Source organism: Rana temporaria, chromosome 13, assembly GCF_905171775.1.
Source record: "Rana temporaria chromosome 13, aRanTem1.1, whole genome shotgun sequence".
Taxonomy (NCBI): Eukaryota; Metazoa; Chordata; class Amphibia; order Anura; family Ranidae; genus Rana; species Rana temporaria.
The window spans coordinates 116,026,300-116,042,589 of NC_053501.1; the positions used below are offsets into that span (position 1 = coordinate 116,026,300).

The 16,290-nt window shown below is 47.2% G+C and overlaps 1 protein-coding gene across 1 annotated transcript in view; it reads left to right on the forward strand.

The window, feature by feature from the left end:
• LOC120920591 (NACHT, LRR and PYD domains-containing protein 12-like) overlaps positions 1-1,978 on the forward strand; it is a 148,999-nt gene extending 147,021 nt beyond the window's left edge. Inside the window, exon 13 of the mRNA XM_040332746.1 lies at positions 1,838-1,978. Coding sequence (XP_040188680.1) covers positions 1,838-1,949 — 112 coding nt within the window. The 3' untranslated portion in view covers positions 1,950-1,978. The remainder of the gene's footprint in view (positions 1-1,837) is intronic.
• The last annotated feature ends 14,312 nt before the right edge of the window (positions 1,979-16,290 follow it).

The following is a 16,290-nucleotide window of genomic DNA, read 5'->3' on the forward strand; positions in this document are numbered from 1 at the left end:
GACTAGTGCAGCTGCTACCCTTATATAGGTAATTTGGCACCAGCATTAATGGGTAGCATGTGCATAGACGTTTGCATCTGAGCATGACTATTCATGCGCATGCACATATTTGTGCGCTTCTGCCTGGCAAGATGGGTGCCTGCAGTTCCACGCCTTTGCCTTGGAACTCCAGCTGGGCTATGGCCAGCACGTCCCTGACAGAGTGAGACAATAATATTCTGGGACAGTTTTATATCTAAACCACATAAATAATATAGAATTATGATGATAATAATATTAACAATGCAATTATAAAGAACTATTTTTATCTTTATATATAGCCAGCCCTAAAATAGTCGCTTCATAAAACATTGCTAAATTCTCATGTCTGGTAACAAGGAAAATAGATGGGATTATAGGAGCTACTATATGGGGAATCTGATCTTACAGAAATTACCAATCAGAGCCTCATATGAGCTTCCTGTCACCTGACTTGATCATGCACTATTCAGTGTCAGAGGATCGCCCAATTATTTCCTAATTTAGTGTTACCTCCTTGAGGGCCGCTACATTTTGGGACCCCCTTGTCCTGCACAGCCAGGCAACACGGATTTCCACCTTGCATACTCAGTCAGAAACCAGTCCACTGAGCTTGTTTTCGTTGTTTTATTAGGGATGATAACCTAGCAGCAAAAGGGTCGCTGGTTCAAATCCCGACCACGACACCATCTGCCTGGAGTTTGCATGTTCTCCCTGTGTCTGCCTGGGTACTTCGGTTTCCTCCCACACTCCAAAGACATGCTGGTAGGTTAATTGGATCCTGTCCAAATTGGCCCAGTATATATGTGTGTACGACTGTGTGTCCCAAGCATGTCGAGATCCTACAGGGTAAATGACCGCACCAGCCAGTGCAGCCTATCTGTGCCCATCATTATTGCTATCAGTGCCACCCATCAGTGCAGCCTATCTTTGCCCATCATTGCCGGCTATTAGCGCCACGCATCAATGCAGCCTATATGTGCCCATCATTGCCGGCTATTAGCGCCACGCATCAGTGCAACCTATCTGTGCCCATCATTGCCGGCTATTAGTGCCACCCATTAGTGCAGCCTATCTGTGCCCATCATTGCTGCTATTAGTGCCACCCACCAGTGCAGCCCATCGGTGCAGCTTATCTTGGAACGGTTTGGAGCCACTCGAAAATACTCAGAAATACTTAGTTCCTGAGTCTTTCCGAGCCTTTCTGAGGGTTTCCGAGATCAGCCGAGCTGTCCCCGAGTATTTCCGAGGCTCTCTGCGCGCCCCCCCCCACCTCTGGCCACATGCGGTATTGCATGCCATAGAAGTCAATGCAGAACAAATTATCTACGTGTGCTTTGGATTACAAGCATTCTCCTGGAACGGATTATGCTCATAATCCAAGGTTCCACTGGATGTAGTTTTCGTTCAGTGAAGACTATTTGTTTCATAAACTGGCACTTAGGAGAACCATTTACTCTGAGAATGCAGACAAGTTTATCAACGGTGATTTACCGCTGTTAGAAAAAAAATGCACACCATAGTCTGCAATTTCCCATCAGCCTCCACAGTGCAGTGTCACTACTCAGTTGTCCTACAGGAAGGTGACAGGATGGTGTAAGGTTCACCACACATTGTACAATCTGACCATACAATCTTTGTACAATCAGCTTTAGATCTACCAAAGTTATGTGATATGTGGACCAACCTAACCTTTCAAATCAACCTCTATAAATCAGACAGACCCTGGCACTACATTTGTATAGGTAGATCTAATGGAGATTGTACAATCCGAGTGTTCTGCTAAGATTTGGTAACTATTCATATCCTCCTCTTCTAGGATCGGGGACAACTTCTTGTCAGAGGAAGCCATAGGAAAAATTGAAAAGCTGAAAAAGCTCCAGCCAGGACTGAAGGTTGTCCATGAAGATGAGACTCGGCTACAGCAGTAAATGGAGGCGGGGGGGACATTGCTGTGAATGAAGGGGGGAGGGGACATTGCTCTGGATAAAGATGAGATATACAGCGGAACCTCGGATTCTGAGAATAATCCGTTCCAGGAGAATGCTCGTAATCCAAAACACTTGCATATCAAAGCGAGTTTCCCCATAGAAGTCAATGGAAACGAAAATAATTTGTTCTGCATTGACTTCTATGGCATGCAATATCGCATGTGGCCAGAGGTGGTGGGCGCCGGAGAGGCTTGGAAATACTCGGAAAGCCTCGGGGACAGCTCGGACGAACTCGGAAAGGCTCGCAACGGAGTATTTCCGATTTTTTTTCCGCATATTTCCGAACGACTCAGACGCCCCCCCACCTCAGGCCAAATGTGTTACTGCACAACGCTTTGGCCTGAATCCTGCTAGTTTTGCGGGACAACACTCGCAAATCGTGTCAGGATTTTCAAAAAACACAGAACTTGTATTGCGAAAACGCTTGTTAACTGCGTTACTCGCAATCCGAGGTTCCACTGTAAATATGAGCAAACCCGTCCCAAGAGGGGAATTCATTATCACAGATGAGCTAATACACCAGAAAAGGACGGGGGATTCTGTTTTGTAATGATGATCGGCTGATCACGTGGTAAAGAGCCTCCGTCGGAGGCTCTTTTCCGAGATTGGTGTAGCGGTGTGTCAGACTGACACTCCACACCACCGATGGCAGCGGTGCAAGCCCCCACGGGCGCGCGGCGGCTGTTATCCTGCTGGATGTCATATGACATCTAGTCAGGATAACAGAACCACTTCCCAGACGTCAATCTGCTATTGACCGGGCGGGAAGTGATTAAAGAGTGCTGGAGGAGGACAATACAGGAGGACTCATTAGATGCTGGATTGGCCGAAGAGGGCAAGAGTATTGGAGCTACTGGTCTTCAATGGGTGATGGGATAGAAATGTAGGATACTCTTACTGGATAAAATAACACAGTATGGGGCAGATTCACGTACAATTGCATGGGCGCACACGCTACGCCGCTGTAACTTACTTTTCAAAGCTTTGAATCCAGAAAGAATTTGCGCCGTAAGTTACAGCGGCGTAGTGTATCTCTCACGGCGTAACGGCGCGTAATTCAAATCGGCAAGTATGGGGCGTGTTTCATTTAAATGAAGCGCGCATGAGCCATCCCTAAATTTCCCGCCGTGCATTGCGCTAAATGACGTCGCAAGGACGTCATTGTTTTGACGTGGACGTAAATTACGTCCAGCCCCATTCACGGACGACTTACGCAAACAAAATAAAATATTTTCAAATTGTACGCGGGAACGACGGCCATACTTAACATTGCGTACGCCACCAAATAGCAGCTTTAACTATACGCCGAAAAAAGCCAAACGGAAATGACGTAAAAGAATGCGACGGTCGCTCGTACGTTTGTGGATCGTCGGAAATAGCTAATTTGCATACTCAGCGCGGATTACAACGGGAACGCCACCCAGCGGACGCGGAAGAATTGCATCTACGATCCGAAGACGTACGCCTGTCGGATCTAACCCAGATGCCGTCGTATTTTGTTTTGAGGATTCAAAACAAAGATACGACGCGGGAAATTTGAAAGTACGCCGGCGTATCAGTAGATACGCCGGCGTACTTCCTTTGTGGATCTGCCCCTTTATGTATACATCATTACATACACAGCAGGGATTGTGAGTTTATTTGCTGGAAGGCTAAGAAACATTTTATTTTTTAACCACTTGACCTCCAGAGGATTTATGTACCCACCTACATTCTATTACCCCAACGATGTTGTGTTTGCACTTTTTGTATTGAACCTTTTAAATCTTATGTACCAGAGCTCATATCTTAACCGTCAAATGTCTATTTGTCATGGTTGCCACCAATAAAGTATGTATATATATTATATAATTAAATATTAAAACTACTGCTTGTCTAGGTCTGCCGCCATTATGTGAACATGTCAATGCCCTGGACAAAAAAGTACCTCAGTGGTGATCGCACACGGAACTCCCAGGCGTGTCCACCAAAGATTGCTGGATGGAATATCAATATACGGTGCAGGTCATGGACAGTCCAAAGGTCTCGCTGGGGGGCACATAGAGGCAGGTAGAGTTAGAATAATATCAAAGAAAGATATACTCTAATAACTATGAGGGAATACAGAATTAAACAGATATAGCGAAGAAAAAGTAGAAAAAGTTGTTTGTAGATAATAATGGAATGTTCTCCTGCTATATATGCATACGTAGATAGTGCTGGAGAGTGGTGGTAAAAATGGTGGTGAGAGTGGGGCCCGTGAAGGCGGTCTATGTATAAAGAAAATATAGAGGATATGTATATACCCATATATATGTGTATGCACGTATATATTGTGAGGGATTAGCTCGTGGGAATCACCTTTTCTGAAATCACAGTCTGTAAGCAGGCACTTTCTTTTAAGTCTGGCGGATGCCAGATTTTATTTATAAACGGTTTGCAGATTAAAATAAACAAAACAGTAAATTAAATCCTTGCCGTCCGGCGCTAAACTAAACAAACAGGATCTCCTCTCTATACAGTGTGGGGCTAGTCCCTGACACCCACAAAACATGTATTAAAGCAAACCTTTTCAGTCCAGCACTCAGCGCTCCCCTCACTCAGGTCCCTTCCTGAGTTTCAAGCCAGAGCCCTGTTGTGCTCTCTTCCTGGACATTTAAAGTCCAGCTGATTGTGGACTCCAGTGGACCCAAACATTCCGGACCGGAACCCTAGCCAGGCCCAGAGGCTGTAAAACCCGGAATGGATTCCGGTTCAGTCTCTCATGATAGAACGTATGCGAGGTGAAATGTACCTATGATCATGTATCGCACCTCGCATAGCGTCACATATCCTCCCCCTCTGCTCAAGCCCCTGCGGCTGAGCACTTGACCCTACCATACAGTGCACACGGGAGAGGGCATCTGCATTATTTTGGAGCTTCCCTGGCCTGTGCTCCACCGTAAATTTAAAAGGCTGTAGAGCCAGGAACCACCTTGTCACACGAGCATTTTTCTCCCTGTTATCACACATCCACTTCAGGGGAGCATGGTCTGTGACCAGCTTAAATGACCTCCCCAGTAGGTAATACCTCAGGGAGTCTAAGGCCCACTTAATGGCGAGACACTCCTTTTCTACGATGGCATAATTTTTCTCGTGCTTGTTCAGCTTCCTGCTCAGGTATACCACTGGGTGCTCCTCACCATCCCTGATCTGTGACAGTACGCCCCCTAGTCCCACCTCAGAGGCATCCGTCTGTATAACAAACTCCTGGCTAAAATCCGGGGTTACTAGTACGGGTACCATACAAAGAGCCTGTTTTAACTTCTGAAATGCCCCCTCGGCTTCGGGGTTCCATTTGACCATGACCGACCCCTTACCCTTCGTTAGATCGGTCAAGGGGGCGGCAATGGTGGCAAAATTGGGTATGAAACGCCTGTAATACCCCGTAATGCCCAGGAAGGCCCTCACTTGTTTTTTATTGACTGGTTGGGGCCATTTTTGAATTGCCTCAATCTTATTGGTCTGCGGCTTGACCATCCCCCGGCCAATAACGTACCCAAGGTATTTGGCCTCCTCCAGGCCTATGGCACATTTCTTTGGATTGGCCGTGAGACGTGCTTCCCTAAGGGAATCTACGACCGCTTGTACACGGAGCAGGTGCGATTCCCAATCTGGGCTGTGGATGACCACATCGTCCAAGTACGCCGCTGCATACGAGCGATGTGGTCTCAAAATTTTGTCCATCATTCGCTGGAATGATGCAGGGGCTCCGTGCAGACCAAACGGCATCCGCTTATACTGAAACGAGCCCTCAGGAGTGGAAAAGGCAGTCTTCTCCTTGGCCGATTCAGTAAGCGGTATCTGCCAATAACCTTTCGTTAGGTCTAGGGTCGTTATGTAGCGAGCCTGTCCCAACCTGTCCACAAGTTCGTCGACCCGGGGCATCGGGTAGGCGTCAAATTTGGACACACTGTTAGGTTTTGTAATGATTTTAGAAAACTTAATACTGCCATCAGGTTTTGGGACCAGCACTATGGGACTTGACCACTCACTGTGAGACTCCTCGATCACATCCAACTCTAACATATTTTTTATTTCTTCCGCAACTGCCTCTCGCCGGGCCTCTGGAATTCTATATGGTTTTACATTTACCCGAACCCCTGGTTCCGTCACTATGTCATGTTGGATCGTGTTGGTCAGTCCGGGTAAGGGGGAGAAAAAGTCTCTATTTTTCTGCACGAATGCCCTAACGTCACTTTGCTGTGCTACGGACAGAGAATCTGTGATGGGAACGTCAGGTATCATGGGTATCCGGTCTGTTGGAGGCGGGGACGTGGCCAGTAAAGTCTCTCGGTCCTTCCAGGGCTTTAAGAGATTTACATGGTAAATTTGGTGTGGTTTCCTTTTCCCTGGTTGGTAGACTTTGTAGTTTACCTCCCCCACCCTTTGGACAACCTCAAAGGGACCCTGCCACTTGGCTAAAAACTTACTTTCTACCGTGGGAACCAGTACCAACACTCTGTCCCCCGGGTTGAAAGTACGGACCTTGGCACCCCGGTTATAGACCCTCCTTTGGGCCTCCTGAGCTCGCTCCATATGTTCCCGTACTAGGGGCAGAACGGCTGCGATTCGGTCCTGCATCAAGGAGACATGCTCTATGATGCTCCTATATGGGCTGACCTCTCCTTCCCACGTTTCTTTAGCAATATCTAGCAGGCCCCTGGGATGCCTACCATACAAGAGCTCAAAGGGGGAATAGCCTGTGGAGGCCTGTGGAACCTCTCGTATGGCAAACATGAGATATGGTAGCAAAAAATCCCAGTCTCTCCCATCCTTGTCGACCACCTTTTTCAACATACTCTTCAATGTTTTATTAAACCTTTCGACCAGACCATCTGTCTGGGGGTGGTAGACAGAAGTACGGAGATGGGAGATTTTGTACAATCTACACAATTCCTTGGTAACCCTTGACATAAAAGGGGTGCCTTGATCGGTCAAGATCTCTTTTGGGATCCCCACTCGACTAAACACCTGGACTAATTCCTTGGCAATAACCTTGGCGGAGGTGTTACGCAAGGGTATGGCCTCAGGATAGCGAGTCGCATAGTCCAGGATCACCAGAATATGCTGGTGACCCCGGGCAGATTTCACGACCGGCCCCACCAGGTCCATGCCAATCCTTTCAAAGGGGACCTCAATTATTGGTAGAGGAACAAGGGGGCTGCGAAAATGGGGCGATGGTGCTGACATTTGGCACTCGGGGCACGATTCGCAGTACTCCTTGACCTCTGCATGCAAACCGGGCCAGAAGAATCTTTGGGTGATTCTCTCCCTGGTTTTTTCGACCCCGAGATGTCCCCCCATAACATGACCATGGGCCAGGTCTAGCACCACCCTGCGAAAGGGTTTGGGAACCAGTAGCTGTTCTACCTCTTCCTCTCCATGTTTTATCACTCGATATAACAAATTGTTTTTAATTGCCATGTAGGGAAAGGACACCACCCAATTAGGATCCACCGGTTCCCCATCCAACACCTTAACATTTTCCCTGGCATTCATGAGGGTGGGCTCTCGCAGCTGCTCGGTACAGAAATCCTCCCTCCTGACCTCCAAGTCGGGTACCACATTTTGGCTACTCTCCATGTCAGGGTCAGGCGAGGTTTCTTGTTCGTTATCCTCAGGCTGGGTGCTAGCTTCTAAGTCATCCGGTTCCCCAGCCATGGCAGGAAATGGTGGAGGATCTCTGGCCTCCTCGATCCCACCAACAGCATGCCCTTCCCTTTGGCAAAACGGGTCTGGTGAGAGTTCTCGCGTTTCGCCAGTAGGGGTAGCGCTATCTACGGGCCTCCCTTCACTCTCCCATAACTTCCAAAAATGAGGAAAGTCTCTCCCCACTAAGGCTTCATGGTGCAGTGAAGGTACCACCCCCACTGAATGTGTTACACAGCCCCAGGGGGTATCAACCTCAACCACCGCTGTCTGGTAGTCCCGAGTGTCCCCATGGATGCATATTACCCCAATACAACTGGGGTGTAGTTTTGCGGGGTCTACACACGCACTCCTGACTAAGGTCACCACACTACCAGAGTCTAGCAGGGCTGTAAGAGGCTTGCCATCTATTGAAATAACGCACATTTGTTTTTCAAGGCGACTCTGACTTGTCGCAACACATGCGACCTGTGCAAACAGAGAAATGCGTCTTACCCTATCAACATAATCACATTGCATAGGTTCATCATTTAGAGGGCAATCTGCAGCAATATGGCCTAATGCATGGCAACGAAAACACTGTATTTGCCCTACCCCCAGTCCTTTTAACGGTCCCAAAAACCTTCCTGGCTTCTTTGGCCAGTCTCCAGGTCTAGGACCTACAGTCTCATCTGCTGTAACAACAGTCTTATCCACTCTCCCCAAACTCTTGAACCCCGGAACAGTCTTACCCGAACCGTTGGGAGATCTTGCACCCCGAGACATACCGAAGTGGGGCGTAGGTGGGTTTATCAAGTCCTCAGTAGCACTGTACCTCTCCACTAGGTCCACCATTTGGGCTGCAGTGTTGGGGTCCCCCTGTCCGACCCACTTTCTCAGGGTAGCAGGGAGCGCACGCAGGTACCGGTCCATTACCACACGCTCCACAATCTGGGGGCTGGTCAGAGTCTCTGGCTGCAACCACTTCCTGGTGAGGTGGACCAGGTCAAACATTTGTGACCGGGGTGGCTTGTTGCTGGAATAGGACCACTGATGCACGCGCTGGGCCCGGACTGCCATGGTGACACCCAAGCGTGCGAGTATTTCTGTCTTTAGAGTCTCATAGTCCTGGGCCTTATCTGGTTCTAGGTCAAAATAGGCCTTTTGGGGTTCTCCTGTTAGGAATGGGGCCAATAGTCCCGCCCACTGCTCTTTTGGCCATCCTTCGCGGTCAGCGACTCTCTCGAAAGTCGCCATGTACGCCTCAACATCATCCGCCGGTGTCATCTTTTGCAGGTGGTAGGAAGCACGTACAATCTTTGGTTCCGCTAACACCGGAGGTGCGGACCCCTTTTTCAGTTCCACCAGAGCTTCGGCGAACTGTCGGTTCATCTCCTGCTGGGCAGCGTGTTGTGCTGCAACGGCCTCTGCGACTTGGCGGTGTTGTGCTGCAGCGGCCTCTGCGACTTGGCGGTTTATCTCCTGCTGGGCAGCCTGTTGTGCTGCAGCGGCCTCTCGTTGTGCTGCAGCGGCCTCTGCGACTTGGCGGTTGGTTTCCCGCTGGGCTGCATTGGCCTGTAGCAGGGCCTTTAACATTTCTTCCATTTTCAGAAAAGTGCCCGCTGAATCCACCACGTGTGAGGGATTAGCTCGTGGGAATCACCTTTTCTGAAATCACAGTCTGTAAGCAGGCACTTTCTTTTAAGTCTGGCGGATGCCAGATTTTATTTATAAACGGTTTGCAGATTAAAATAAACAAAACAGTAAATTAAATCCTTGCCGTCCGGCGCTAAACTAAACAAACAGGATCTCCTCTCTATACAGTGTGGGGCTAGTCCCTGACACCCACAAAACATGTATTAAAGCAAACCTTTTCAGTCCAGCACTCAGCGCTCCCCTCACTCAGGTCCCTTCCTGAGTTTCAAGCCAGAGCCCTGTTGTGCTCTCTTCCTGGACATTTAAAGTCCAGCTGATTGTGGACTCCAGTGGACCCAAACATTCCGGACCGGAACCCTAGCCAGGCCCAGAGGCTGTAAAACCCGGAATGGATTCCGGTTCAGTCTCTCATGATAGAACGTATGCGAGGTGAAATGTACCTATGATCATGTATCGCACCTCGCATAGCGTCACAATATATACACGCCTGTGCATACAGGCATACACGCCTGTGCATTGACATGTTCACATAATGGCGGCAGACCTAGACAAGCAGTAGTTTTAATATTTAATTTTTGCTTTATGCATATATTCTTAGTTCATCTGTCTTTCGTACTAAATATGCTGACTTTCATAGCTTTAGAAATTGCGGCTATGTCCGCATTATGTTTGTGATCTATATAATATGTGAAAGTATGAAATGTACTATACTCACATGTTTTTCATTTATAGATTATATAGTATGCATTCTTCTCCCTGAAAAAGCCCGAAGGGCATAACATGTTGGACCCCCTGCATACATCATTTTGTCACCCCACTTTTGGTGAAATATATCATCTTATGTGATCATGTTTTTTATTCTATATATGTATATTTACATGTTTAATGTTAATTAAATTATATTTTTTACCTATACAAGTCTTGTCTACCATGTATGATCCCTGCGGTTTCTTAGTAAACTCTCTGTAATCATAATACATATTCCAAATTGTATTCGCACAGTCCCATGCCACATCCCAGAACTGGGAACATATATTCGTGAAGCTATAGGACTGGGGATAGGGTTAGGGTGAAGCTGTCTGTCTAGGGTTAGCGTGAAACTATAGGACTGGGGATATGGTCAGGGTGAAGCTATAGGGCTGATAGGGTTAGGATGAAGCTGTAGGGCTAGGGTTAGGGTGAAGCTATAGGACTGGGGATAGGGTCAGGGTGAAGCTGTAGGGCTGATAGGGTTAGGATGAAGCTTTAGGGCTAGGGTTAGGGTGAAGCTATAGGACTGGGGATAGGGTCAGGGTGAAGCTGTAGGGCTGGTAGGGTTAGGTTGAAGCTATAAGGCTAGGGTTAGGGGGAACTATAGAACTGGGGATGGGGTTAGGGTGAAGCTGTGGGACTATGGTTAGGGTGAAGCTATAGGACTGGGGATGTGGTTAGGGTGAAGTTGTGGGACTAGGTTTAGGGTGAAGCTATAGGGCTGATAGGGTTAGGGTGAAGCTGTAGGGCTAGGGTTAGGGCGAAGCTATAGGACTAGGGATGGGGTTAGGGTGAAGCTGTGGGACTAGGGTTAGGGTGAAGCTATAGGACTGGGGATGTGGTTAGGGTGAAGGTTTAGGGTGAAGGTTTAGGGTGAAGCTATAGGGCTGATAGGGTTAGGGTGAAGCTGTAGGGCTAGGGTTAGGGCGAAGCTATAGGACTAGGGATGGGGTTAGGGTGAAGTTGTGGGACTAGGTTTAGGGTGAAGCTATAGGGCTGATAGGGTTAGGGTGAAGCTGTAGGGCTAGGGTTAGGGCGAAGCTATAGGACTAGGGATGGGGTTAGGGTGAAGCTGTGGGACTAGGGTTAGGGTGAAGCTATAGGACTGGGGATAGGGTCCGGGTGAAGCTGTAGGAATACAGGCTATAGATAGGGTGGCTCTCTAGTGGTGGAGGTTGGGGTCACGGTGGATCTGTAGTACTGGGTGTTATGTTAGGTTGGAGTTTTAGTGGAAAGACTGCAGAGTAGTGTAGAAGATCATGGGTTGTCCATGCATTTCTGTCAATTTCCCTTTCAAACCTTCATAGATTAGCAGAAAAATTAACAAAGTGTCAGACTTCAACAAAACACAAAGCAGTAGCTTGGCAGAAATGTTCTCACATTACCTCCTGTAATAGAAATATTTATTTCCGCTCTAAAGTCTAAATTAGACCGAGCAAAATCTGACCTGAATATTACATGTAGAAGCTGCATGAAAATAGTTTAGGTAGGCAAATGTTAGTGAGATACATTTATAGGTGCAATACCCTTCTATTTCCACAAGATGGCAATCTATTAAAAGGAAAACAATGGGCCTTTTTAGGAATAGGAATGAAGCAGCAGAACACAGTTTGTGTCTTCTATGAAGTCCTCACTTTCACCTTAAAGCGGGGGTTCACCCCCAAAATTTTTTTTTAACATTTTGTAAGAATGACAGTCGGCTGTTTTTTTTTTTTTTTTTTCAGTGCAGCACATACCGTATTTTCACCGCCGCTTCCGGGTATGTCTTCTGGGGGACTGGGCGTTCCTAAGTGATTGACATCCTAGTTGCCGAAAGAAGCTGGACTGCGAGTCGGCTCTATACGGCGCCTGCGCACCGACGTTCGGCTTCTTTCGGCAACTAGTGACGCGCTGTATGCGCCGGTCGGAAGGATGTCAATCACTTAGGAACGCCCAGTCCCGCACATTACATACCCGGAAGCGGCGGTGAAAATACGGTATGTGCTGCACTGAAAAAAAAAAAACAGCCGATTGTCATTCTGACAACTCGGCTGAATGTAATGTTAAATTTTTTTTTTTTTGGGTGAACCCCCGCTTTAAAGCCCAACTCCGGGCACAAGAAAATAATTTTTCTTCACGGCACCCCCAAACTGCAAGGGTTAAATGCTTATTCTTGCCTAGGCTAAGGGTAGAGGAATAAGGTGTAATACTGAACTTCTTCCTTGCTCTAGCAGAGTCTCTCCAGTGGTGTGACTGTTCCCAAAAAAACTCTTCTCCATGGCACCGGGTCTGGTTACCGGTCACCTGATTGGCTAAAGCGACAGGCGCTGTAATTGGATGCTTTTCAGGCATCCAATCATAGCAGAGATGACATTGAGGATGGGAGAAGACATCGAGGACTCGGAGGGCTGCGCTGACCCGACAAAGCGAAGTGTCAGACGGGGGGCAAACTGGCTGCATTTGATGGGGGAAACTGTCTGCATTTGATGGGGGAAACTGTCTGCATTTGATGGGGGAAACTGTCTGCATTTGATGGGGGAAACTGGCTGCATTTGATGGGGGAAACTGGCTGCATTTGATGGGGGAAACTGGCTGCATTTGATGGGGGAAACTGTCTGCATTTGATGGGGAACCTGGCTGCATTTGATGGGGGAAACTGGCTGCATTTGATGGGGGAAACTGGCTGCATTTGATGGGGGAAACTGGCTGCATTTGATGGGGGAAACTGGCTGCATTTGATGGGAAACTGGCTGCATTTGATGGGAAACTGGCTGCATTTGATGGGAAACTGGCTGCATTTGATGGGGGAAACTGGCTGCATTTGATGGGAAACTGGCTGCATTTGATGGGAAACTGGCTGCATTTGATGGGGGAAACTGACTGCATTTGATGGGGGAAACTGGCTGCAATTGATGGGAAAAACTGGCTGCATTTGATGGGGAAACTGGCTGCATTTGATGGGGAAAATTGGCTGCATTTGATGGGGAAACTGGTATCATTTGAGGGGGCAAACTGGCTGCACTTGAGGAGGAAACTGGCTGCATTTGAGGAGGAAACTGGCTGCATTTGAGGGGGAAACTGGCTGCATTTGAGGGGGAAACTGGCTGCATTTGAGGGGGAAACTGGCTGCATTTGAGAACCTGGCTGCATTTGATGGGGAAACTGGTATCATTTGAGGGGGCAAACTGGTATCATTTGAGGGGGCAAACTGGTGGCAATTGATGCATTTGATGGGCACAGTGGTGGCAATTGATGGACGTAGCGGCTGCATTTAATGGGCACCATGGCTGCAAATTATGGGGGTTTTTTTTCAGTTTCTTTGCGCCCCCCCCAAAAATGTTGACCACTGCCGTACACACAATCCAATTTTATGACAAGAATTGTCTGATGGACGTGTCGTGTCGGATATTCCGACCGTGTGTACGCTCCATCAGACAATTGTTGGTTGAATTAACGACAACAAATGTTGTCTGTTCATGCTCACCAACCGTCTGGCAATAAATCTGTTACGTCGGATTATCCTATTGTGTGTACACAAATCCATCCAACTAAAATCCGATGTACAAACACGCATGCTCAGAACCAATGCTAAACATTAAGACACCATTAGCAGAGGTTGCCCAAAGGGTGGCGCTAAAGAGCAGAAAAAAACACATATTTAGGTTTTGTTGGCTGAAAATGTTGTGCCGTCTGTATGCATACCAAGTTCACGGCCAACGCCCTTCGGACCAAAATCCACTGAAAAGTCCGATGGAAGTCCGATCGTGTGTATGAGGCTTAAGAGACTTCCAAACAACATTTTCTGAACATTTCCCCAACCTGTTGCTGGCAGGATCATCAGCTAAGAACAATGGAAATCAGCCTGAAGAAAGAAAACAAAAGCAGCCAGCCACCATGTCTAAGGACATGTAAGATGCAATATGTGACATATTCGTTCTTGGGTTTAGATACGTTTTTATTTATTCTTCTGGATTTTTTTATATATTTTTTATAAATTTGTTATATAAACTGCTGAGACAGGACGAGCACACAGAGTTTTTTTTGCAATAATTCAGGGTAGAGCAGTAAAATCCAATCACTGCTCATAATTACTAAATTGGAATCACGTTTACACTATATTGTCAAAAGTATTGGGACACCTGCCTTTACAAGCACATTTACTTTAATGGCATCCCAGTCTTACTCCGTAGGGTTCAATATTAAAGATTTCTGTACAGTGATACATTATATTGTCAAAAGTATTGGGACGCCTGCCTTTACACACACATATTAACTTTATTGGCATCCCAGTCTTAGTCCGTAGGGTTCAATATTGAGTTGGCTCCGCCCTTTGCAGCTATAACAGCTTCACCTCTTCTGGGAAGGCTGTCCACAAGGTTTAGGAGGGTGTCTATGGGAATGTTTGACCATTCTTCCAGAAGCACATTTGTGAGGTCAGGCACTGATGTTGGATGAGAAGGCCTGGCTCACAGTCTCCGCTCTAATTCATCCCTAATGCCGCGTACACACGATCGTTTTTCGGGTTGTAAAAAATGACGTTTTTTTTAATGTCATTAAAAACGATCGTGTGTGGGCTTCAGAGCATTTTTCGAGTTCTGAAAAACGGGCAAATTTTTTTTTCGAACATGCTCTATTTTTTCACAATGTTTTTAACGTTGTCGTTTTTAAGGTTGTAAAAAATGGTCGTGTGTGGGCTTTAACAACGTGAAAAATCAGCGCATGCTCAGAAGCAAGTTATGAGACGGGAGCGCTCGTTCTGGTAAAACTAGCGTTCGTAATGGAGTAAGAACATTCATCACGCTGTAACAGACTGAAAAGCGCGAATCGTCTTTTACTAACACGAAATCAGCTAAAGCAGCCCCAAGGGTGGCGTCATCCGCATGAAACTTCCCCTTTATAGTGCCGTCGTACGTGTTGTACGTCACCGCGCTTTGCTAGAGCATTTTTTTTTTCACGATCGTGTGTAGGCAAGGCCGTTTTAATGATGGGGTTGAAAAAAACGTCGTTTTTTTCTAGACCCTTAAAAACTTTGTTTTTTTAGAACCCGAAAAACGATTCTAAAAAAGGTGTTCTATCGGGTTGACTCTGTGCAGGCCAGTCAAGTTCCTCCACCCTAAACTCGCTCCTCCATGTCTTTATGGACCTTGCTTTGTGCACTGGTGTGCAGTCATGTTGGAACAGGAAGGGACCGTCCCCAAACTGTTCCCACAAAGTCGGGAGCATGAAATTGTCCAAAATGTCTTGGTATTCTGACGACCTTAAAGGAGTTCTCTGACCTAAAACTTTTAACCCCCGCTGTGCCCGGGCTGTAAAAATATACAAAATAAACTGTCACTTACCTGCCTACGATCCCCCGTTGTTCCGATATCGCCGTCCTGTTCTCCGGTCCCGGTCTCTTCCGCTTCCTGTGTGTCGGTGACTCATAGTGCGCTCAGCCTATCAGCGGCCGCGACGGGACATTGCTGCGGCCGCTGATAGGCTGAGCGCACTATGAGTCACCGACACACAGGAAGCGGAAGGGGCCCGGGACCGGAGAACAGGACGGCGATATCGGAACAACGGGGGATCGTAGGCAGGTAAGTGACAGTTTATTTTGTATATTTTTACAGCCCGGGCACAGCGGGGGTTAAAAGTTTTAGGTCAGAGAACTCCTTTAAGAGTTCCCTTCACTGGAACTAAGGGGCCAAGCTCAACCCCTGAAAAACAACCCCCACACTATAATCTCCCCCTCCACCAAATGATTTGGACCAGTGCACAAAGCAAGGTCCATAAAGACATGGATGAGCGAGTTTGGGACTTAGGAACTTGACTGGCCTGCACAGAGTCCTGGCCGCAACCCGATGGAACACCTTTGGGATGAAATAGAGTGAAGACTACAAGCCAGGACTTCTTGTCCAACATCAGTGCCTGACCCCACAAATGTGCTTCTGTAAAAATGGTCAAACATTCCCATAGACACCCTCCTAAACCTTGTGGACGGCCTTCCCAGAATAGTTGAAGCTGTTGTAGCTGCAAAGGGTGGGGCCAACTCAATATTGAACCCTCCGGACTAAGACTGGGGTGCCATTAAAGTTCATGTGTGTGTAAAGGCAGGTGTCCCAATACTTTTGACAATACTTTTGATAATATAATGTATCACTCTACATAAATCTTTACCATTCTTTACCATTCATACACTTCAGAAAAAGCACATACAAATCAGACCAGATTCATTATAGAGAACAGCATTGTTTTTAGAGTTGTAAGT